Source organism: Mobula hypostoma, chromosome 9, assembly GCF_963921235.1.
Source record: "Mobula hypostoma chromosome 9, sMobHyp1.1, whole genome shotgun sequence".
Taxonomy (NCBI): domain Eukaryota; kingdom Metazoa; phylum Chordata; class Chondrichthyes; order Myliobatiformes; family Myliobatidae; genus Mobula; species Mobula hypostoma.
In genome coordinates this window covers 148,308,803-148,331,525 of record NC_086105.1, presented here as the reverse complement: position 1 = coordinate 148,331,525, position 22,723 = coordinate 148,308,803, and the positions used below count along the sequence as shown (strand labels likewise).

The 22,723-nt window shown below is 45.4% G+C and overlaps 1 protein-coding gene and 1 long non-coding RNA gene across 2 annotated transcripts; one reads left to right on the top strand and one right to left on the bottom strand.

Annotated features, from left to right (window-relative positions):
- Window positions 1-34: 34 nt before the first annotated feature.
- LOC134352166 (uncharacterized) lies at window positions 35-13,919 on the bottom strand. The gene is made up of 3 exons (XR_010019355.1): window positions 13,448-13,919; window positions 4,583-5,087; window positions 35-475 (listed from the first exon to the last, which is right to left on the bottom strand). It is a non-coding gene; the product is annotated as an uncharacterized LOC134352166 (long non-coding RNA).
- Window positions 13,920-14,751: 832 nt separating this feature from the next.
- On the top strand, window positions 14,752-17,571 carry LOC134352163 (ankyrin repeat and SAM domain-containing protein 4B-like). Its single transcript, XM_063059421.1, has 2 exons — window positions 14,752-15,187; window positions 16,528-17,571. Exons 1-2 carry the CDS (start codon window positions 15,024-15,026, stop codon window positions 17,564-17,566), a joined length of 1,203 nt encoding a protein of 400 aa, XP_062915491.1. The 5' UTR covers window positions 14,752-15,023; the 3' UTR covers window positions 17,567-17,571.
- The last annotated feature ends 5,152 nt before the right edge of the window (window positions 17,572-22,723 follow it).

The following is a 22,723-nucleotide window of genomic DNA, read 5'->3' as shown; positions in this document are numbered from 1 at the left end:
AGGAGTAATTTACCATATAGTGTTTTATAATAATTGCCCAGATCTATATTTTAATAACAATAACAATTCAAAGATTTTCAAAACAGTTCAGAAAGGGTCCCCATAATGATTGAACATCTTGATTAGAATCAGAAATCAAACAACGAATCTTCTCTAAATTTAAACATGACATAACATCGCATAACCATTGAGCAGTGTGTGTGTTGGGGGGGGGGGCAGCCTCCTTCCATTTAAGCAAGATTGCCCTTTGAGCCGTAAGAGAAATAAAAGCCAGTACCCGCAAATGAGAAGGCTCCAAAATTATAGCTCTTTTCTCAACAATACCAAATAAGGCAGTCAAAGGATTGGGCTTAAAATTAACTTTAAAAAGTTTGGAATACATCTTCCCAATATTTTTCAAGGCTCGAACATGACCAAAACATATGAATTAATGAAGCCTCTCCATTATTACATCTGTCACAATAAGGAGATATATCTGCAAAAAAACAAGAGAGCTTGTCTTTAGACATATGAGTCCTCTGTACCACTTTAAATTGTAGGAGGGAATGACGAGCACATAATGATGAAGAATTAACCATTTTGAAAGTAGCCCTCCAGGTCTCATCAGATAATGAAGTCTGTAAATCCTTTTCCCAATCTTTTATAGTTTTGTCCAAAGGAGCCATTCTCAGTCTCAACAACAGATCATAAATATAAGATATTGAGCCATTATCAAAAGGTTTCAAATTAAAAATTACATCTATTATGTTCTTATCCAGGCTGGTAGGAAATATATGTAGTTTAGATCTTAAAAATTCTCTAATCTGTAGGTATCAAAAAAAGTGGGTATTTGATAGGTTATATTTCACTGAGAGCTGCTCAGAAGAAGAAAGGTCTCTCCAACAAACAGATCCTGAAATTGTTTAATGCCTAATCTATCCCATTCTCTTAAAAAACAGATCGGTCGTAGATGGTTTAAAAAAAAACCACCAAACTGTCAGTTAATTTATTTAAAGATAAGGGAAGAGAGGATCCGAGAAGAGAAATAATAGAAAATTTTGTAACAGAGTTGGCTTCCAAAAAGACCCATATTGGACAATCCTCACGATTAATATAATATAACCAGAATGTAAGATTTTATATGTTAATTGCCCAATAATATAACCTAAAATTGGGTAAAGCAAGGCCTCCATTTTTAATTTTTTGAAGGTGGGCTTTATTTAATCGGGGTTTTCTGTTCTTCCATATATAGGAAGAAAGAATTGAATCTAAAGAATCAAAAAAAGACAGGAATAGAAACAGATACAGCCTGAAAAAGGTATATAAATTTAGGTAAAATATTCATTTTATTAGAATTAATTCGACCAATGATAAAGAGAGAGGCGACCAATTAGAAAGTGCCTTTTTCACATAATTCATTAAGGTTAGAACATTTTCTTTGACTAGATCTTTATAATTCTTAGTGATTGTTACACCCAAATACATAAATTGTTTTCTTACAATTTTAAGAGGAAGGTTAATATTGGTTGACAATAGACAATAGGTGCAGGGGTAGGCCATTCGGCCCCTCGAGCCAGCACCACCATTCACTGTGATCATGGCTGATCATCCACAATCAGTACCCTGCTCCTGCCTTCTCCCCATATCCCTTGACTCTGCTATCTTTAAGAGCTCTATCTAACTCTTTCTTGAAAGCATCCAGAGAATTGGCCTCCACTGCCTTCTGAGGCAGAGCATTCCACAGATATTCCCATTTTATCAAGTTGGTGTCAAATTATTTAAAGGAAACAATTCACTCTTATGTAAATTCAATTTATATCCTGAAAACTGACTAAAATTAGTCAGTAAAAGAAACATAGAGGGTAAAGAAGTTGTAACATTAGATATAAAAAGCAATAGGTCATCAGCATAAAGCGGGACTTTATGAATAGTACCTTAAGATACCAGTGATATCCTTAGATTCTCGAAAGGCAATTGCTAAAGGTTCTAATACCAAATCAGAAAGCAAAGGAATCAGCAGACATCCTTGTCTGGTTCCACGCTGGAGTTTAATTGGTTTAGAATTCTGAAAGTCAGTAAGGACCTGAGCGGAGGGAGATAAGTAAAGTAATTTCATCCAATGAATAAAATTGGGCCCACCCAAAATTAAATTTTTCTCAGGTCTTAAATAGGTAATTCCACTCAACTCGGTCAAAAGCCCTCTCCGCATCCAGAGAAATCACACATTCCAATATTTCCTTGGATGGAGAATGCATAACATTTAACAGTTGCCGTATATTAAAATGGGAATATCAATTTTTAATAAATCCTGTCTGATCATCAGTTATTATAGAAGGTATAATATTTTCGAGTCTACGGGCCAAAACTTTAGATAGGATCTTTGCGTCAACATTGAGCAAAGAGATTGGTCTGTATGAGGAGCATTCAGTGGGATTCTTATTCTTTTTAAGAATAAGTGAAATGGAAGCTTCATAAAAAGACTGTGGCAACCTACCCACCTTGAAGGAATCAGTAAGGGTAGAACATAAATAAGGTATAAGCAATGAAGAAAAAACCTTATAAAATTCTCCAGAGAATCCGTTAGGTCCTGGAGATTTCCCAGAATGCAATGAATTTTAAAATTTATATTTTTAATATTTACTATCGATTTGTAATCCAGGGAGCGGGAAGCGCAGAATCAAATATCGCTATGAAGATTGTACGTTCTAGTATCAATTGTTTGGTGACAATAAAGTATAAAGTATGTACATCCTCAGTGATTTCCTCCTGAGAGATAGGTTGATCCATCCTCTTTCAATTATCAACTGAAAGTCCAGGAATATTTATTAGTCTAAAAAATTGTTCATTGCAGTATTATCCTTAACAAAATCAGAACTATACAGTTTAGAATAAAATTCTCTAAAAGTGTCATTTATTTCAAAATGGTCAGTTGTCATATTACCCATAAAAGTTGCTGGTGAACGCAGCAGGCCAGGCAGCATCTCTAGGAAGAGGTACAGTCGACGTTTCGGGCCGAGACCCTTCGTCAGGACTAACTGAAGGAAGAGTGAGTAAGGGATTTGAAAGCTGGAGGGGGAGGGGGAGATCCAAAATGATAGGAGAAGACAGGAGGGGGAGGGATAGAGCCAAGAGCTGGACAGGTGAGAGGCAAAAGGGATATGAGAGGATCATGGGACAGGAGGTCCGGGGAGAAAGACAAGGGGGGGGGAACCCAGAGGATGGGCAAGGGGTATAGTCAGAGGGCCAGAGGGAGAAAAAGGAGAGTGAGAGAAAGAATGTGTGTATAAAAATAAATAAAGGATGGGGTACGAGGGGGAGGTGGGGCATTAGCGGAAGTTAGAGAAGTCAATGTTCATGCCATCAGGTTGGAGGCTACCCAGACGGAATATAATGTGTTGTTCCTCCAACCTGAGTGTGGCTTCATCTTTACAGTAGAGGAGGCCGTGGATAGACATGTCGGAATGGGAATGGGACGTGGAATTAAAATGTGTGGCCACTGGGAGATCCTGCTTTCTCTGGCGGACAGAGCGTAGATGTTCAGCAAAGCGGTCTCCCAGTCTGCGTCGGGTCTCACCAATATATAAAAGGCCAGATCGGGAGCACCGGACGCAGTATATCACACCAGCCGACTCACAGGTGTAGTGTCGCCTCACCTGGAAGGACTGTCTGGGGCCCTGAATGGTGGTAAGGGAGGAAGTGTAAGGGCATGTGTAGCACTTGTTCCGCTTACACGGATAAGTGCCAGGAGGGAGATCAGTGGGGAGGGATGGGGGGGGACGAATGGACAAGGGAGTTGTGTAGGGAGCGATCCCTGCGGAATGCAGAGAGAGGGGGGGAGGGAAAGATGTGCTTAGTGGTGGGATCCCGTTGGAGGTGGCGGAAGTTACGGAGAATAATATGTTGGACCCGGAGGCTGGTGGGGTGGTAGGTGAGGACCAGGGGAACCCTATTCCTAGTGGGGTGGTGGGAGGATGGAGTGAGAGCAGATGTACGTGAAATGGGGGAGATGCGTTTAAGAGCAGAGTTGATAGTGGAGGAAGGGAAGCCCCTTTCTTTAAAAAAGGAAGACATCTCCTTCGTCCTGGAATGAAAAGCCTCATCCTGAGAGCAGATGCGGCGGAGACGGAGGAATTGCAAGAAGGGGATGGCGTTTTTGCAAGAGACAGGGTGAGAAGAGGAATAGTCCAGATAGCTGTGAGAGTCAGTAGGCTTATAGTAGACATCAGTAGATAAGCTGTCTCCAGAGATAGAGACAGAAAGATCCAGAAAGGGGAGAGAGGTGTCGGAAATGGACCAGGTAAACTTGAGGGCAGGGTGAAAGTTGGAGGTAAACTCTGCGTGTTCAACCGATCCCAGCCATTTCTGTACACCATTTTTCAGAACGATTCTAAGACGTGCGGGGAAGCGAAGGGAGGGCTTAAACCCTTTATTATAAAGCAGCGACATGACCTCTTTATACCTACCACGTTCAGCCATAACCTCCGGTGTATAATCTTCCACGAATCTGATCAGCTTCCCGTTGTAATCGATCATTGCTACTCGACGGGTATGATGGATTAAAAGCTCCTTAGTATGAAATTCATGAAAACATAGAATAACCAACCTGGGTCGTTCTCCCTCGACTTTGGTTTCGGGGCCAGTGACCGGTGGGCGCGGTCCAATTTAGGCACACGGCAGTAAATCAGGGAAAAGCTGCTTCAGAAAGTTTGCAAAGAACTCCATGGGGTGGGCACCCTCAATTGATTCTTCAAGGCCCAGAATACGTAGATTGCTCCTTCTGCTTCTGCTTTCCAGGTTGGTAATCTTCTTTGTTACTTTTTCATTAGTAACGATAACTTTTTGCAAAGCTTACTCACGTCTTCTAAGTCCGCTTCCAGTATCGACAAAGTTTCTTTATTCTCCTTAATTCGCTTATTGTGTTCGATTAGAGTTTGTTGAATAGTGTCCAACTTGACGTTAAGATGTTGAAATTCTCAGAGAGTTCTGTTCTTTGCTTCTCCAATTGATTCCAAAGTGGTTGGGGAATCATCTTCTTTTTCTTTTGCAGAGGCTTTAGTCGTTCTCAAAGACATAATACAGCAATATTGAGACTTATAGGTTTCAAAAAACTGGTAGGAAACGAAAAGATAGATAAGGTAAGAGCAAGTTCAAAAAGATGTTACCCCATCGGCTGCCAGCAGCGCTTTCCCGCTATTTTTATACAGAATTGATTTATCTGTTATGTATATTGATTATTTGGTAAACTGTATCTGTTTGAATTCCTTCTTTGCAAGAGCAATCAGTATTCACAATAGAGATGGTAATAGAAACTACAAGCTGACAACTAGTGTTACTTTCATGTTAGTAAAGCAACTGTCTCTTAGTTGTTGCAAGTGTTTCACATCCTTCCATTAATCTTATCTCGTTTGTCTCCAGCACCCTCTACTATGTCAAGGGGATCTGTGTTCTTTAAAGAACTATCTAGAAGCCTCACATGTCTGGGTTGATTACACACTGTTGCAGTCATCCTCGCTGTCGTCTGCAGTGAGCAGGGATGGTTCTGGTGGTCTCACTTGTCTGGGTTGATTACACACTGTCCCAGGCTATTCTTGCCTGGGCGTTGTCTTTAACCCTTGCCTTACTGCAACTTCCACACAAGACAATAAGACAGAGGAACATAGGGGCATCATTATAGGATAGCAGTTAGCGCATTGGCTTTATAGTGCCAGGGAACACTGATTGGGGTTTGATTCCTGCTGCTCTCTATAAGGAGTTCATACGTTCTCCCCATGGTCGTATGGGTTTCCTCCGGGTGCTCTGGTTTCCTCCCACATTTCAAAGATGTACAGTTAAGGTTAGTGAGTTGTGGGTATGTTGTGTTGGTACTGGAAGTGTGGCGGGACTTGCAGGCATATTCGAAGTATTCTGGGTGTTGGCATGAGATAACGCATCTCACTGTATGTTTCAATGTACATTGTCAAATAAAGCTTATCCTTTAAATTAGACCATTCGGCTGATAAAGTCTGCTCTGCCATTGGATAGTGGCTTATTTATCACCTCTCTCCACCCTATTCTCCTGCCGTCTCCCGGTAACCTTTGATGGCCTGACTAATTAATAATGCCCACGGTAGCATAGCGTTAAGCGGCTCACTATTACAGCTCGGAACTTGGAGTTCAATTCTGGTGCCGTTCCATAAGGAGATTCTGTACGTCCTCCCCATGGAGTGCGTACGTTTTTCCCGGGTACTCCGGTTTCGTCCCACATTTCAAATTTGCACCAGGTAGGTTAATTATTCATTGTAAATTGTCCTGCGATTAGGTTAGGGTTTGTCAGGGGCTGCTGGGGTGGCATGGCTCGGGGAAAAAGGTCTCATCCATGCAGTATCGCTAAATAGATAAAAAATTTAAAACCCATCAACCTTTGGTTTCGATATACCCAGTGACTTGGCCTCCACGGCCATGTGTCGCGATGAGTTCCACAGATTCACCAACCTCTGGCTAAAGAAATTCTTCCTCATCTGTTCTAAATGGACACCCCTCTGTCCTAAGGCTGTGCCCTCTGGTCCTAAACTCCCCCACTATAGGAAACATCCTGTCCACACCCACTCTATCTGGGCCTTTCAACGTTCAATAGTTTGCAATGAGATTCCCTCATTCTTCTAAACTCCAGTGAGTACAGGCCCAGGGCCATCAAAGCCTCCTCATTCTTTAACTCTTCCATTCCCAGGATAATTTTTGTGAATCTCCTTTGAACCCTCTCCAATGTCAGCACATCCTTTCTTAGATAAGGGGTCCAAAACTGCTCACATAGTCATAGTCATAGTCATACTTTATTGATCCCGGGGGAAATTGATTAAACAGATTCCACATGCAGACTGATCAATGCTTTATAAAGCCTCATCATTACATCCTTTTATATTCCAGTCCTCTCAAAATGAATGTTATCACTGTACTTAGCTTTCGCACCACTGATTCAACCTGCAAGTTACTCTTTAGGGAATCCTTCACTAGTTAATACAACTATAACTATCATATTAATATCGCAGAATAATTCTGCATGCACTCACAGTCTGATCTGGTTCACTGTGCATGGACGTGCTTTGTCCACCTCACATTTACAAAGCCGTTTTGCCTCCTGTAAATGAAGGAGGATTTGCTCCAAATGGGTGGCTCATGGCCTTGCACAGAGTCGATGGGCTGAAGGGCCTATTTCCATACTGCATGACCCTATGACTGTTCGTAAACCCAAGGTGCTGCAACATCTTTCCAAATGGAACTGATATTCACCTTTGTTTGCGTCAATGACCAACACAGTCCGAGGATGAGCTGGGGGCAGCCTGCAAATGTTGCCATGCTTCTGGCACCAATTTAGCACGCTCACAACTCACTAACCCTGACCCGTACATCTTTGGCCTGTGGGAGGAAAACAGAGCACCTGGAGGAAACCCTCACAGTCACAGGAAGAACATCCAGACTCCTTACAGACAACGGCAGGTATTGAACCCGGATCTTACAGCTGATACTGTAAAGCATTATGCTGACTGCTACGCTACCGTACCAACTTTATGCTCTCTGATGAGTCAATCTGTGTCGACTAATCCCATCCTAGAAATAAATAGCTCCTGCCGTTAACACTGCTGGCGGGTCTTGGGGCAATTCACATGACACTCACTCGTCCCAGAAAATCTCCTGGATTAGTTAGGCAGAGACCAAAGAGCAGGAGCAAGAACTCTCTGAAGTGGCTTGGTTTCAACAAACTCAGAGTCCCACCAGGAAAACACAGACACACGGACCGTTAAAGATCAGCTTTATTTATACGCTCAGTGGCCACTTTATCAGGTACAGCTGCTTTTTAATGCGAATATCTAATCAGCCAATCATGTGGCAGCAACTCAATTCATAAAAGCATGCAGACACGGTCAAGAGGTTCAGTCGTTCAGATCAAACTTTAGAATGGGGAAGAAATGTGATCTAAGTGACTTTGACCATGGAATGATTGTTGGTGCCAGATGGCGTAGTTTGAGTACCTCAGAAACTGATCTCCTGGGATTTTCATGCACAACAGTCTCCAGAGTTTAGCAGAGAATGGTGTGAAAAACACATCCAGTAAGCGCAGTTCTGTGGGTGAAAACGCCTTGTTAATGAGAGAGGTCAGAGGAGAAAGGCCAGAGTGGTTCAAGCTGACAGGAAGGTGACAGTAACTCAAGTAACCATGTGTTAGAACAGTGGTGTGCAGAAGAGCATCTCTGAACGCAAAATACTTTCAACCTTGAAGAGCATGGCTAAAGCAGCAGGAGACCATGTACATATGCTCAGTGGCCACTGAGTATTTGTCAATATTCACTTCTTTCTGAAAGAAATCATGTGATGGGAAGGGTACATCAGTGTAGACTTCCCCTCTTGTGCCCCATGACTGTCATGGTACCAAGTGTTTCACTGACCTCTGAACAATAGTCCAGTCACCCTCGCTGGACTGTTGACGACAGGGATGGTTTTGGTGATTTTTGAAGATTAACCAGACACATTCTGGGTGTTTCCAGTTTCAAAAGGATTAAAAGTCTGCTCCCTGATTTTAAAAAATGATGTTATTAAGGGCAGTCAGTTCTACCTTTACAGTGCCAGCTGCAAGATCAGGTTTGATTGCTGCCACTGTCTGTCAGGAGTTTCTACGTTCGCCCCGTGACCACCTGAGTTTCCTCCGGGTGCTCCGGTTTCCTCCCACATTCCGAGTCCGGGTTAGTCAGTCATGGCACACCATGTTGGCACTGGAAGTGTGGCAACACCTGATGGCTGTCCCAAGCACATCTCCAACGCAAGCAAAGCATTTCACTTTACGTTTCAACGTACATGTGACAAATAAAACTAATCTCTGAAATCTTTATTGATGAGAGAAAGCTACATTTCTGAAGCACCTTGTAGAGTCTGACCAGCCAGGTATTTCAGATGTGTACCCACAGGGTGGCGGGGTGGAGATACGTCTCTACCAAAGGAGGTGTAAGATGCTCCTTCCCTCCGCGAGCCTGCAGGCCACCCTTGGGCAAGGTGTAGCACCCGCTTAGCCCCCCCCACCCCAGGTCAGGGTCACGTAAAGACATGGGAGCAGGTGGTGGATGGTCGTACGAGCAGCTGGTGCAGATCACAAGTCCTGGTTATGCCAGGCAGACAATCTCTGAAGAGCATTGATAATGTCTGGGGTCACCCATCTTGTAAAGTCACGGGCGTAACCAGTGCCAGTGAAGAAGGCAATGGTTCTGTTTAATATCAGAGAATGTATGCAGTATACAATCTGAAATCCTTTTTCTTCACAAACATTCATGGAACAGAATAAACAAGGAATAAATGACAGATATGGCAGAACCCTAAATCTCCCTCCCACTGCAAGCAGCAACAAAATAATCAACCCTCCCCCTCCACCCACTCTCCCCAGCAAATGCACTGACCCCTATCATGCATGCAATAGTGAGGTCCCCAAAGAGACCTTGATCTAGAGTCGATCAAAAACTCCAATCCATCCAAACACTTCAGTATCTCAGACAGGCTCTCTCTCATCAGTGATGGAGAGAGGTCACTCCTGCGACAAACCAGAGCAGGAGACCAGCGGCTCGCTGTTTCGATGTCACAGTCTGCCATGTCCCTTCTCCGAGTCCCCTGAGTTGAGGATCAGAAGGCTCTCACTCACCATCGAAAAGAGAAAGAGGGAGAGGGAGGGAGAGAGACAGACAGACAGACACAGAGACAGAGATAAAAAGAGAAAGAGGGAGAGGGAGGGAGAGAGACAGACAGACAGACACAGAGACAGAGATAAAAAGAGGAAGAGGAAGTACAGGGGCCTTCGGCCTTCTTCCGACAGCAGCGGAGTCAGAATCAGATTGAATATTACTGGCATATGTCATGAAATTTGTTGTTTTACATACTGTAGAGATAAAAATGATAAATTACAATATGAAATATATATAAATAAAATTGAATAGTGCTAATAAAGAAAATGCACACTTGCTGCATTCTCGCAATCGATTCAATCGCCTAGCGCCTTGTCCAGCTACACTGCTCTCCTTTTTTCACTGTCACACTTTACTCTCGCTTGTACTATTTGAGGCAGGGTTAAAGTGGATTGGAACAGTCTCTCCCCACCCCACCCCCCCCACCAGGGTAGGGGAATCTAAAACCAGGGTGAGAGGAGAAAACATTTAAAAGGGACTTGAGGGGCAACGTTTTCACACAGAAGGAGGCGAGTATATGGAACAAATACCAGAAGTCACTACAACAGTATCATTTAAGAAACTCTGGGACGGTATATGGCGGGTCAGGGCTGAGGGGGAGATAGGCCGCATGCAGGAAACTTGGATTAGCGGGATGGGCACTGTGGAATGATTGGGCCTTGTTGTATTTCGCAGTGACTCTCTGCTACCCGACTGCACTGTAATGGAATGATCTGTACCGATAGCATGATCCTCCATACATGTGACAATAGTACACTAATTTAATTACCAATTGAACACAAAGCACACAAAGTGATGGAGGAACAGTATGATGCTACTCAGAAGCAACACTTGGCGTCTAGGACCCGAGGGCACAGCCTTGTAATGGAAGGACAACCCTTTACAACAGAGAGTTGAAAGAGGGGATAGGCGGGTCAATATACCACCTAACCCCAAAACAATCGCAAAAAACGTTTTATGATCGTTTGTTGTTCTATTTGACGTGGAGAACAACATATCAAAAGTTGGACAATTTTGAGACACGGGAAAGTCTCAGAAAAATGACATCAAAAAACAAGATGGCCGCCAGCAGAGAAATGTCAAAAATCTGACTGGTAACCATCAAATTGCAATTTTTTTTTAAACCTTATGTTTTAATGAATGCTCTTTTCAGCAATGTTTTTCAAATAACAGTAGTTCCTGGAATGAAAGTTACATTTGTACTGATGTCGTGACATCATCAATGACGCAATCAAGGGACAACTCTGGTATTGTACTGACATCATGACACATAATAGCTACCTTATGGCTTCTCAGATGCAGTCTTGTTCATCATCTCTTCTATCACTGGCTCATTTGTCGTATTGTCACAGTTGCCATCTTGGCAATGCCCACATGCATTGGTGCATTCCAGTCCATGCTTTCTGCAGGTACACGTTAGCGTATTGCACCCTCCCGAACAGTTGCAGTGAATCATCTGGATAAGTACCTCTGGAGTGGGCCTTTTGTCTGTCATCATTGGAACGAGCTTTTCCCCTTCTACCCTCCATCCCCAGTCAGACGGCTCCATTTCATCACTACAGCCCATCCACACCATATCCTGGTAGCAAGTCCGCAGGGAGTGAAATTTACAGGCCGAGGTGGTTGGCAGCAGTCTTTCAGGCTTAGCCTTAGCTCTTGCAACTTTCTTGCAGAGCATATTGTATCTGATAGATGCCGGGGAGTTGTTCTAATTTCCATCGAACAACCCACCATTGCCCTACAGCCATTGGTTTCCACAACATCCTGACTTTGCTTTGGTGAACAGAATGCTTTCGAACAGTCTCTGATTCCCTCTTCTTTCTTGATGATTCTTTGGAACTCCGACTTCTTTCCGACCCCAAATACCCTGGACGTTGAGTTGCTTCTGGTAAAGGCGTGGAGAAACAATAGATTATTACAAGCTGCTTCTCCGAGTATCTGCTTAAGGACCTTGATATTATAGGCATTTGATTCCGCCTTGTCTGAGCGGAAGTAGAGTTCGGTGCAGTTTGTTACCACTACACGGTAGAGCGAGAGTACGAGGAGATCTGTGTCTTCTCCGACGAGGGTGGTAGATTTGAAAGCAGACATTGTGATGGCTGCTTTTGCAATCTCAACGTCGGCATCTCCTTCAGCTTGAATCACTTTGCAGCCTCTCTGTCACAAACGTTCCCTGATGAGCTGGATAATTACCTGCTTGTTTGCCTCATTCAACAAGAAGTCCTCCTTTTTTGCGGCAAGTTTTGTCGCCCCTGTAAATATTCACCTTGTTCGCATTCAACTTCCTACTTTGACACTGATGACTACAGTCCTTTATGCTTGGCCCAACCCTAGAATCATCAAACACTACAGTAGCTCTGGCATAATGTTTCACAGTGAATGAGGCATAGTCATCTGCAATTTTAGATTCGATTAGATTAGATTATGAGGACACGCAGTCCTCTTTTATTGTCATTTAGTAATGCATGCATTAAGAAATGATACAATATTCCTCTGGTGTGATATCACAGAAACACAGGACAGACCAAGACTGAAAAACTTTAACAAGAACCACATAATTATAACATATAGTTACAACAGTGCAACAATACCATAACTTGATGAAGAACAGGTCATGGGCATGGTAAAAAAGTTAAAGGTCTCTCGAATGTCCCACATCTCACACAGACGGGAGAAGGAAGAAAACTCTCCCTGCCATGCCTGAAAACTTTAAGCCTCCGATCAGCCCTCCAACACCGAGTACCAAGCACCATCTCTGTCCGAACGATTCGACCTCAGCCTTGGTCGCCAGCAGCAGGCAAAGCCGGGGATTTTGGGGCCTTCCTTCCGGTGGTAAATGCGGGTTCTTTTTTAACATTTAAGAATAAATTGGACAGATACATGGATGGGAGGTGTATGGAGGGATATGGTCCGTGTGCAGGTCAGTGGGACTAGGCAGAAAATGGTTCAGCACAGCCAAGAAGGGCCAAAAGGCCTGTTTCTGTGCTGTAGTTTTTCTGTGGTTTTTCTATGGTTTCTATGGAAGATTCTCGATCGCCCAGTAACTGTGGCAGCGAACCGGCGTTTCAGAGATTTCTCCAGATGTTCCTCTGTGCTTTCACGTCTGTCTCCATCAAATCAAAATTGTCCACGGCCCCTATCTAACAGAAACGATATCATTTCACTGCGTCGCGCCTCCATCTTCTCCTCCCGCCGACTTTTGAACTGTAGGTGCACCCCTCCGTCCATTTTAAACGGTGCAGAAGTGATCTGCCATCTAGAACATAGTGATCTGTCACTGGGACCGTCTGTGTAACAGCAGACTGGTGCAAGATGTTCTTTGCTTCAGACAAAGACATCAGATATGGACAGAGTTCATAGTTCATCACTTCGTCTAGCCGGAGATCACCTGTCTGTGACACAACTAGTAACCTCTGGAATTAACAATGCTGGATCTATGGTACAGTCTTCAGCAACTTTGACTGCCCTGCTGGATGCCAGTGTCTCGACCTTCGAACTCCTTTTGTGAGAATAGTCTGTTCTATCACAGGATCGGTGCCAAGGCCAGCCCAGTATTGGCTGATTACGTGGAGCCCAGACTGGAACTTCTGATGAACCTCGGGGTTGTCAACCTCCAATGCTGGAGATAGAGACGAGCCCATTCACATTTTATACCACAGTTATAGCACTACCATCGTCGGAAACAGTGAAATATAGCAAAATAAGACAGGTATCGGTCCGATTCTTGTCATTGGCGGCCATTATTTTAACGTCAGATTTTTTTCACTTACCCCTGCTCTGCTTCTGTCCAACTTTCCATATTTTGTTCAGTATGTCTGAAAGTACAAGTAATGACCATAAAACTTTTTTTTTGCAATTTTTTGGGGGTAGGGGTATTTTGGGGCTATATTGACAGCATTAGGGGTGAATCTGGGAAATTCATAGACGCAGACGGCTGTGGAGGACAAGTCATTGGTAATGTTTAAAGCGGAGGTTGATAGGTTCCTGATTAGTCAGGATGTCTAAGGTTACCGGGAGAAGACAGGAGAATGGGGTTGAGAGGGAAATGGATCAGCCAGCTAGTTAGAAACTGTTAGCAACAGTCTTCTGCCCCAATTAAATGGAGTGCAGTATAGTGTCCTAAATAACTGAAAGGAATCCTGGCTGTTTTCTCGATTAGCTTTGTTCTTTTAACAGTTGTCCCAAATAAGCGGCCAGTCCGGTTAATTGATGGCCTATTTAATCAAAATTCATGGTAGGGAATGGTCGACGTGGACAAGCTGGTTTTAAGGCCTTGTTCCCCGGCTGTAATGACAGCTACCCCGTCGGTTAGAAAGTGGACAGAACACAAGGGAGAGCGGGGGGTGAGGGTATCGGTATCTCCTAGAAAGGGAGGAACCATGTGGTCTGCCCGGAGAGGGAGAATCTACCAGGGAGGGAGGGAGGGAGGGAGGGGGTGTCTCCCAGAGAGGAACTGTGTAGTCTGCCTGGAGAGGGACAGAGGGATGGTGTAGTCTGCCTGGAGAGGGACAGAGGGATGGTGTAGTCTGCCTGAAGAGGGACAGAGGGATGGTGTAGTCTGCCTGGAGAGGAGGGAGTGTCTCCCAGAGAAGGAGGGACTGCGTAGTCTCCCCGAAGGAGGGGAGGGAGATTTGGGGTTGTCCCCCAGTGAGCTGGGGGAGTAAGGGAGCGTCTTGCCGGAAAGGACTCCCTGAGAGGTGGGGGCGCCTGACCAGAGTGTCTGAGATGGGAGGGAAGTCTCCATAGAGAGGAAGGGGATGAGGTGAGGTGGGCGGGTTCTCCTCTGACGAGAGGGTGGAATATCTTACCAGAAGGGAGGGGGAGAGAATATATATATAAAAAATAGGGGGAAGAGTCTCCCCAGGGAGGAAGAACGTATGATATTGGCAATATCGTAACGCCTTGTGAGAAAGAAACCGATTCCCCCGCAGCAAGGAACCATTAAACAAGTGAAGCAGAATAATGGATTTTGTAACACCCACTGGAGGAGAGAGCGAGGATCAATTTATTGCAACAAGCGCTTGTAAATCAAAGGTCGCTCCCTCAGCTCTTAAGGTAGTCTTGTGTTTGGGACAGCGCAAGCCAATGGTGACCCGATCTCGGATCAATTTCAACACTCACACCGGGAGCAGTCTCTGTACAGAATACGCTTTAGTGTCTGTGGGGGTGAGACAGATGTTGGGGAGTTGTTTCGTTTCGCGTCAGGTCCGCTCCCACCCCGCGGTGAGGTTCCACCTTAAGCCAGCGGGACGGACCTTGGTCCCGGGACCAGGACCGTGACCGTGACCGCTCCCCCCACACCCACCTTCGCCGCTGCCGTTCCCAGTGTCCGCCGCAGCTTCAGCGATGAGCGGTCGCTATCACAAGGCGGCTCGGGACGGGTACCTGGCTCCGCTGAAGGAAGCTACCAGGAAGGACCTCAACAGCTCGGACGAGGATGGGATGACCCCGACCCTGTGGGCAGCCTACCACGGACACCTGGAGGCTCTGCAGGTCATCTGTAGTCGAGGGTGGGTGTCCCGTGTCTTCCGTCCGGCGGAGTGGGTGTGATCCCCGGGAAGACTCCTTCCAGGAACATTCCCCCTTCCTCCCTCCCTGGGACCCCTCTCCATCCTGGCGAGATACCCCCCCCCCCCTTTTTGGAGCCACCCGCACCTTCTCCGGGAAGATTTCCCCATCTCAATCCCTCTCCGACCAACACCCCCCCCCACATCTCAGTGAACCGTCTCCTGCGAAACACTCCCTCACCAAGGAACAGCCCCCGACTTCTCTTCCCCCTCCCTCTCTGGGCAGACTACACAGTCCCCCGCTCCCTGGGAGAACCCCCAGCCCCACAGGGTAGAGCAGGAACCATGTCCTTTGCTCCATGCTTCTAAGTTCCCTACCTGAGCCTGTTCTATTGCTCTGTCGGGTCCATATCCTTTCCTATCCATGTACTGTACCTGTCCAAGCATCTGATAAATGTTACGGTTCCCCTCCTCTACAATTTCCTCCGGCAGCTCCTTCTACACATCCATCACCCTCTGGGTGAAAAAGTTGCCCCTTTAAATATCTCTCCCTCCCCCCCATCTTTACCCGTGCTCTCCAGTTTTAGACTCCCCTACCCTGGGGAATGACCCCCGTATCTCTGCCCCTTGTGAGTTTGTAAACCTCCATCGGGCTGCTCTGTTAGAACAGTCTGTGAACAAGAAGAAGAACTTAAAAGCAAGGACATAATCCTGAGGCTTTAGAGAGGGTCCGGAGGAGGTTCTCGAGGATGATTCCAGGAATTAAAATACGAGGAGCGTTTGATGGCTCTGGGCCTGTACTGGCTGGAGTTTAGAAGAATTTGGTGGGGGGGGGGAATCTCTGAAACCTGCTAAATATTGAAAGATCTAGATGGAGTGGATGTGGAGAGGATGTTTCCTGTGGTAGGGGAGTCTCAGACCAGAGGGCACAACCTCAGAATCAAGAGACATCACTTTAGAACAAAGATGAGGAATTTCTTCAGCCAGAGGGTGGGGAATCTGTGGAGGCAGCGTTACTGGGTACATTTAAAGCAGAGGATGAGAGGCTCCTGATTAATTAGGGCATCAAAAGTTACGGGGAGAAGGCAGGAGAATGGGGTTGAGAGGGTTAATAACAGCCTTGATGGAATGCTGGAGCAAACTTGATGGGCTGAATGGCCTAATTCTGCTCCTATATCATATATAGGTAAAGGGGTGATGATTCAAATACATAAACAGGCTCAAGAAAGTTAAACTACAAGATAAATAACAAATTTAATAGCAGTTACCCCTTGATCCAACAGGGAGGATGAGGGTTTGCATAAACATCTGGATTAAACATCTCACCCTTGTTGTTCTTCCAGAGGTGATCCTGACATGTGTGATATCTGGGGGAACACGCCCCTGCACCATGCCTCCACCAATGGCCACCTCCACATCGTCATCTTCCTGGTCAACTTCGGCGCCAACATCTGGGCTCTGGACAGCAGCTGGCACTCGCCGCTGGACGCGGCGGCTGGCAAGGGCCGCATGGAGTGCGTCCGCTTTCTGGACGCGGCGGCCTCCAAGCAGACGGCGGCCAACCCCAAGCAGGTAGCCCGGCTGAAGGAGAAGGCAAGGAAGGACTGCGAGAGGCAGATCCGAGAGAGCGAGAAGCGGCAGAAGAAACATCAGAGGCAGATGAACAAGAAGTATGGGGAGGAGACGCAGTCACAGAGTGGCAGCTCCCGAACCGTTGGCTCGCTGGGGTCCGGCACCCTCACCTCTTTGTTGAAGGGGTCCCTACAGAAGAAACTCTGGAAGAAGGAGGGCAGCCAGAGGGTCCAGCCGGAGCAGCCGGATGCAGACCTCGTCCTCGGGAACCAAGCCAGTGGCCACACCAGTGTGCTGGAGGTGTTTGCTGAGCCAAACGCGGCCTCTCCCGACTTGACACCCACCGAAACTGAGGAACGGGAATCGCTTTTCAACCGGCCGGGGCTGGGGAACATGCTATTCCGGAGGAATTTTGTCCCGTGCTTGGAGGAGGAGGAGGAGGAGCTGGAAGACGTGCGTCCCCAGGTGCCGGTGGAGTTCCTGGACTTCGGGGAGGGTGGGGAGGAGCCTGGCGCCCTCGGTGAGGAGGAGTGTGAGGACTTGCCCTGGGAGGAGCAGGAGCTGGGGCTGGAAAACGAGGAGCCGGAGACGAGCCCCCTCGAGGTGTTCCTGGCCGCCCAAAACCTAAGCGAGTTCCTGCCCTTCCTGGTCCGGGAGCAGATGGACCTTGAGTCGCTCGTGCTCTGCTCCGAGACTGACCTGAAGAGTATTCACCTGCCGCTGGGGCCACGGAAAAAGATCATCTCCGCGGTCGAGCGGAGGAAATTAATCTTGGAAACCGCGAGTGAGCTGCTGGACACGGTATTGTAGGTCCCCCTTGGTTAGGAGATGGCAGTCCTCCAGACTGCAGTCACCGGTTTCTCAGTCCCGGCTGCTGCTCTGACTTCAGGTATCTCTCTCCGACATCTTCTCCCACTGACTTCACCCTGGGCCGTTTCGTCGCACGATTTTAAATGAGGTACGAGTGGTGGTAGAGGCAGATACATTAGAGACTTTTAAACAATGTTTCAGTAGGCACATGGATGTGAGGAAAATGGAGGGATTATGGACATTGATGAAGTTAGTTGGCCATTTGATTACTAATTTAATTGGTTCAGCATTAACATTGTGGGCCGAAACGCCTGTTCCTTTGCTGTACTGTCCACGTTTGAGTACATTGCAGGAATAGGCCCTTTGCCCCATCGTTTCTCTGTTGAGCACGATGCCAAATTAGACCGAATCTTTTCTACTTGTCCGTGATCTGTGTCTGTCCTTTTGTCTAAAAGCTTCCTGCGCATCACCATCATGGCTGCTTCTACCAACAGCCCTGGCGCCCACCACTCTGTATGTAACACCCCACACATCTTTAAACTACCCCCCCCTCACCTTAATGGTGTACAGCACAGAAACTGGCCCTTCAGCCCATCCACCTCCATGCTGGCCAGCTACTCGAATCCCATTTCACTGCATCAGCATAGAGTGCTCTAGATTCAAGATTGTTTAATGCCATTTCCAGTACACAACTGTAAAGGAGAAAGAAATGACTGTTACTCCGGATCTGATGCAGCACAAAAAAAAGATAAAGATCACAATAATTTTTTTAAAAACCTAAATAAATATAACTACAAAAGATAACTTATATACATTGATTGTTTGTTCATAAAGTGACGCTAGGTGTGGGAGCGTCTGTTCATAAAGTGACTCTGACAGGAAACAAGACCATAAGATACAGGAGCTGCATTAGGCCAATTGGCCCATCGAGTCTGCTCTGCCATTTCGTCATGGCTGATCCATTTTCCCTCTCAGCCCCAATCTCCTGCCTTCTCCCCGTATCCCTTCATGCCCTGACCAATCAAGAATCTATCAACCTCTGCAGAGGATAAATATAACCTCTGTATATTTATCTGCTTTAAATATACCCAATGACTTGTCTCCACTGCCACCTGTTGCAACAAATTCCAGATTCACCACTTTCTGGCGAAAGAAATTCTTCCACAGCTCCGTTATAAATGGATGTCCCTGTATTCTGAGGCTGTGTAGCGGTGGTGAGGGATGTGGAGGGGAGGGTTAGTGGGTGGAGGTTTTGATCAGGTATAACTATACCTGCCTATTTAAATGATTCTTAAACCCAGTGATTCCACCACCTCCTTTGGCAGCAGGTAAAATAAAGCACTCTTTAAAATAAAACCCTTTAAATCCTTGCTAAACCCTAACCTGTGTCCTCTCTGATACCCCAGACCTGGGAGAAAGGTTTACCAGGATGCTGCCTGGATTAGAGAGCACATCTTAATGAGGAAAGATGAAGTGAGCTTGGGCTTTTCTCTTTGGTGTGAGGGATGAGAGGTAACTTGATAAAGGTGTACAGGATGATGAGGTAGAGATCAAGTGGACAGTTAGAGGAATTTTCCCAGGGTGGAAATGGCTAATACCAGGGGGCATATTTTTAAGATAATTGGAGGAAAGTATCGGGGGGCTGTCAGAGATAATTTGTTTACACGGAGAGTGGTGGGTGTGTGGAATATCCTGCCAGGGATGGTGGTAGAGGCCGATACATTTGGGGATTTTAACAGACTCTTAGATAGACACATGGATGATAGAAAAATGGAGGGTTATATGGGAGAGAAGAGTTAGATTGATCTTAGAGTAGGTTAAAAGGTTGGCACAACATTGTAAGCCAAGTAGCCTGTACTCTGCTGTAATGTTCTATGTTCTTTTTTAATCCTGTTGAAGCCTCACGTAATCTTGCAAACCTCGATCAGGTCACCCTTTGGCCCCCTTCACTCCAGGGAAATCTCTCCCCATAACTAATGTCCTCCAATCCAGCCAATGCCCTGGTGAATCTCCTCTGCACTCCCTCCAACACAACCGCACCCTTCCTACAGGGTGGCGATGAGACTGCACACGGTACACCTTTGCTAGTGGGAGCTTTTTCCTGGGATGAGCAGTGCTCCTCTACTCCTCTGGGAAGGGGTCCCAGCATTTAAACCAGGACCACCAATGTTCTCTGGAAGTGTGAAACATCCTCCAAGATTTGAGAGTGTTCGTATCAGAGTTCCTGCTCACCATGTGACCAAGTTTGGACATGGGAAAGGATTTTGAGGGATATTGGTGAATCACAGGCAAATAGGATGAGCAGAGACAGGTATCTTAGTCAACATGAACATGTTGGGCCAAAGGGCCTGTTTTCTTCTCAAATTTCTGAAAAGTGGACTCAGGCACTATAAGACAGAAATGGGAAAGTATTGAAAGATGCGAGGTCATGACATTAGCAGAAACTCGTGTCCACATTCAACTTCTCTGATTAACAAGAATCAGTTCACAAAATGGTGGCTGCAAAGACAGTCTCACAAAATGGCCACCTCCAAAAGAAAGACTTTTGCTTGGCCTGATTCCACCACTCTCGCCTCATTCCTGTTCACAGACTTGTAGGTTGTAATTTCTTTCTGGCCAAAAGTCTGGAGATCGGGGATGTCTGAAATGAGTGGCCGTGGTTACAAGCTATCTGTCATCCCTTCTGAAGACAGACCATCAGGAGAGGACTGTCAGTGTGGGAGCATCACCTGCAGAGTGTCTTCTCCTCAAAACGGGAGGGGCTCTGTTCATCTCCTCCAACACCACCCTGAAACAGAAAGGATTTGCCAAAGGAAATCTGAACGGTTAACATTCCTATATTGATGAATCGTTGTGTGTTTCTGTTCTTCCCCTGATGTGTGACTCTGTGTCAATATCTGCATATTACAAACGTTTGTACCTTGAGTTTATCAACCGGTACCAGTTGACTTGTGATTATCAGTCTTCAGCTGGTAGTGATCCTGTCTCCTTTATGATGTTCTTTGGCCAATCACAATGTTATTTAAAATAAATATTTAACTGCCTAGAATTGTCTCCCCTTTCATTGAACGTGGTCTGATGTGAAATTGTACATTACTCATGTTAAACGTAGTGTTCAAAGTAAGTTTATTAGCAAAGTACATACATGTCGCCATGTACAACCGAGATTCATTTTCTTGTGGGCATTCACAGTAAATACAAAGAAACACGATAGAATCAATGAAAAGCCGCACACAGACAGAGACGGAAAAACAACCTATGTACAACAGACAACAAACTGTGCAAGTACAATGTTTTCCTAAGGGATTGTCTATTGGTGGGTCCTTGGGTGGCTGCAGAGACCAATCAGGCGCCCACGTAGCATGCCCACAACTCACTCACGCTAACCGTGTGTCTTTGGAACGCAGGAGGAAATGCATGAGGTCAGGGGGAGAATGGACAAACTCCTTGTAGATGGCAGCAGGAATCAAACTCCCATTATACAGCTGGCCCTGTAAAGCTTTGTGCTAACCACTACACTACCAACCCACCATAATATGCCTTGTTGTACAAAGGTACATTCAGCAGATTGGTCTGACCTTTTGTACAATTTGAAAGAATGAGATGTGATCTCCTTTAAATGTACAAAATTCTTCAGGGGCTCAACAATATATTTTGGGAATTGATGCTTCCTAGTCTGTGGTCAGTTTCAAAATCAGGAGTCAGGTATCTAAGAGAGTTGAGGAGAAATGTCTTTATTCAGACAGTAGCATAACAAAAATATTGGTACCACTTGCAGTCCACCCTCACATTCCTTCAGACTATGTTGGTCGTTGACACAAAAAGATGCTTTTCACTGTATGTTTTTATATTTCAATGTACATGTGACAAATAAAGTTACTCTTTTTTTCCTTTAACCTTTGCTTATTGAGTATATGGCTGTAAGGAGAACATTTTAAAATTTGTTCCTGATTCAGCAGCAAGAGGTATCCACAAACAAGGGAGGAACCACACACGCGATAAAGGTTATGGGAAAGTATTTTATTAGCGTTATATAAAGAATACAGAAGGGAAAATAAATCAATAAAGTGATGAAAGAGAATAAATAATACTTAACAACCACTAAACCTGATTGGTTCACAACATACTGCCGGAGGGAACCAGAGATGCCCGGCAGTTGTTTTTTTTAATTCCCTCCCTCGTTGTCTCTTATCTCCAACTCCTAGTTGCGACCCAGTCAAAGAGAAGATTCGCACTTGCATGAAGAAATTGCCCCTTTTAAGCCCTTCAAAAAAGTAGCATAACTTTTACCCCACCACTTCTACATCGCCGAGTGGTGTCAGCTTGTACACTCTTATCTCTTGCAACCTTTGGCCTAGGCAGATCACTGAGAAACTGAGACAGCAGGTCTCTACCAGTACCTTATCTCAAGGATGTTGGTCCATGCACATCTCCAGGATATCGCCCCATTCCAAGCTGACTCCATTTTGTCACACGTACTTCCATTTTGTGTTGCATGTCTTAGCGTATACCAAGGAGGAATCAAATTTAATTCTTTCTTTACAGGCAGTGAATCTCTGTAATTCTCTAAGTAAAGCAGGTATGAAGGAGTAGTTAATGACTGTATTTAAGTCATTTAGATATTACGGGGTTGGCGAAAGAACATGAAAAAACAGGTACAAAGTAGGCCACTCAGCCTTGGTTTGTAAACTCTTGATTCGTCAGGGCATGAGAGATACGGCCAGAAGGCAGGGGAATGGGTTTGAGAGGGATAGTAAATCAACCATGATGGAATGGCAGAGCAGACTCGACAGAGCGAATGGCCTAATTCTGCTCCTGTGTCCTATGGTCTTACTCAAATTGATTTTTTAGTCATTATGGGATGCGAGGAACATGGGAAGGTGGTGCTGAGGTTCACAGTCGAACGCTGAAGCAAGCACAAGGGGACAAATGGGCTTGATCTTGTAGGAATATAATCAAAGGTCCTAACTTCACTGAATGTTTGTTTAAATAGGATCACATAGAACAGGACAGCACAGTACAGGCCCTTCAGCCCACAATGTTGTGCTGACATCTTAACCTACTCCAAGATCAATCTAACCCTTTCCTCACACATAGCCTTTCATTTTTCTTTCATCCATGTGCCTATCTAAGGGTTTCATAAATGTCCCTAGTGTA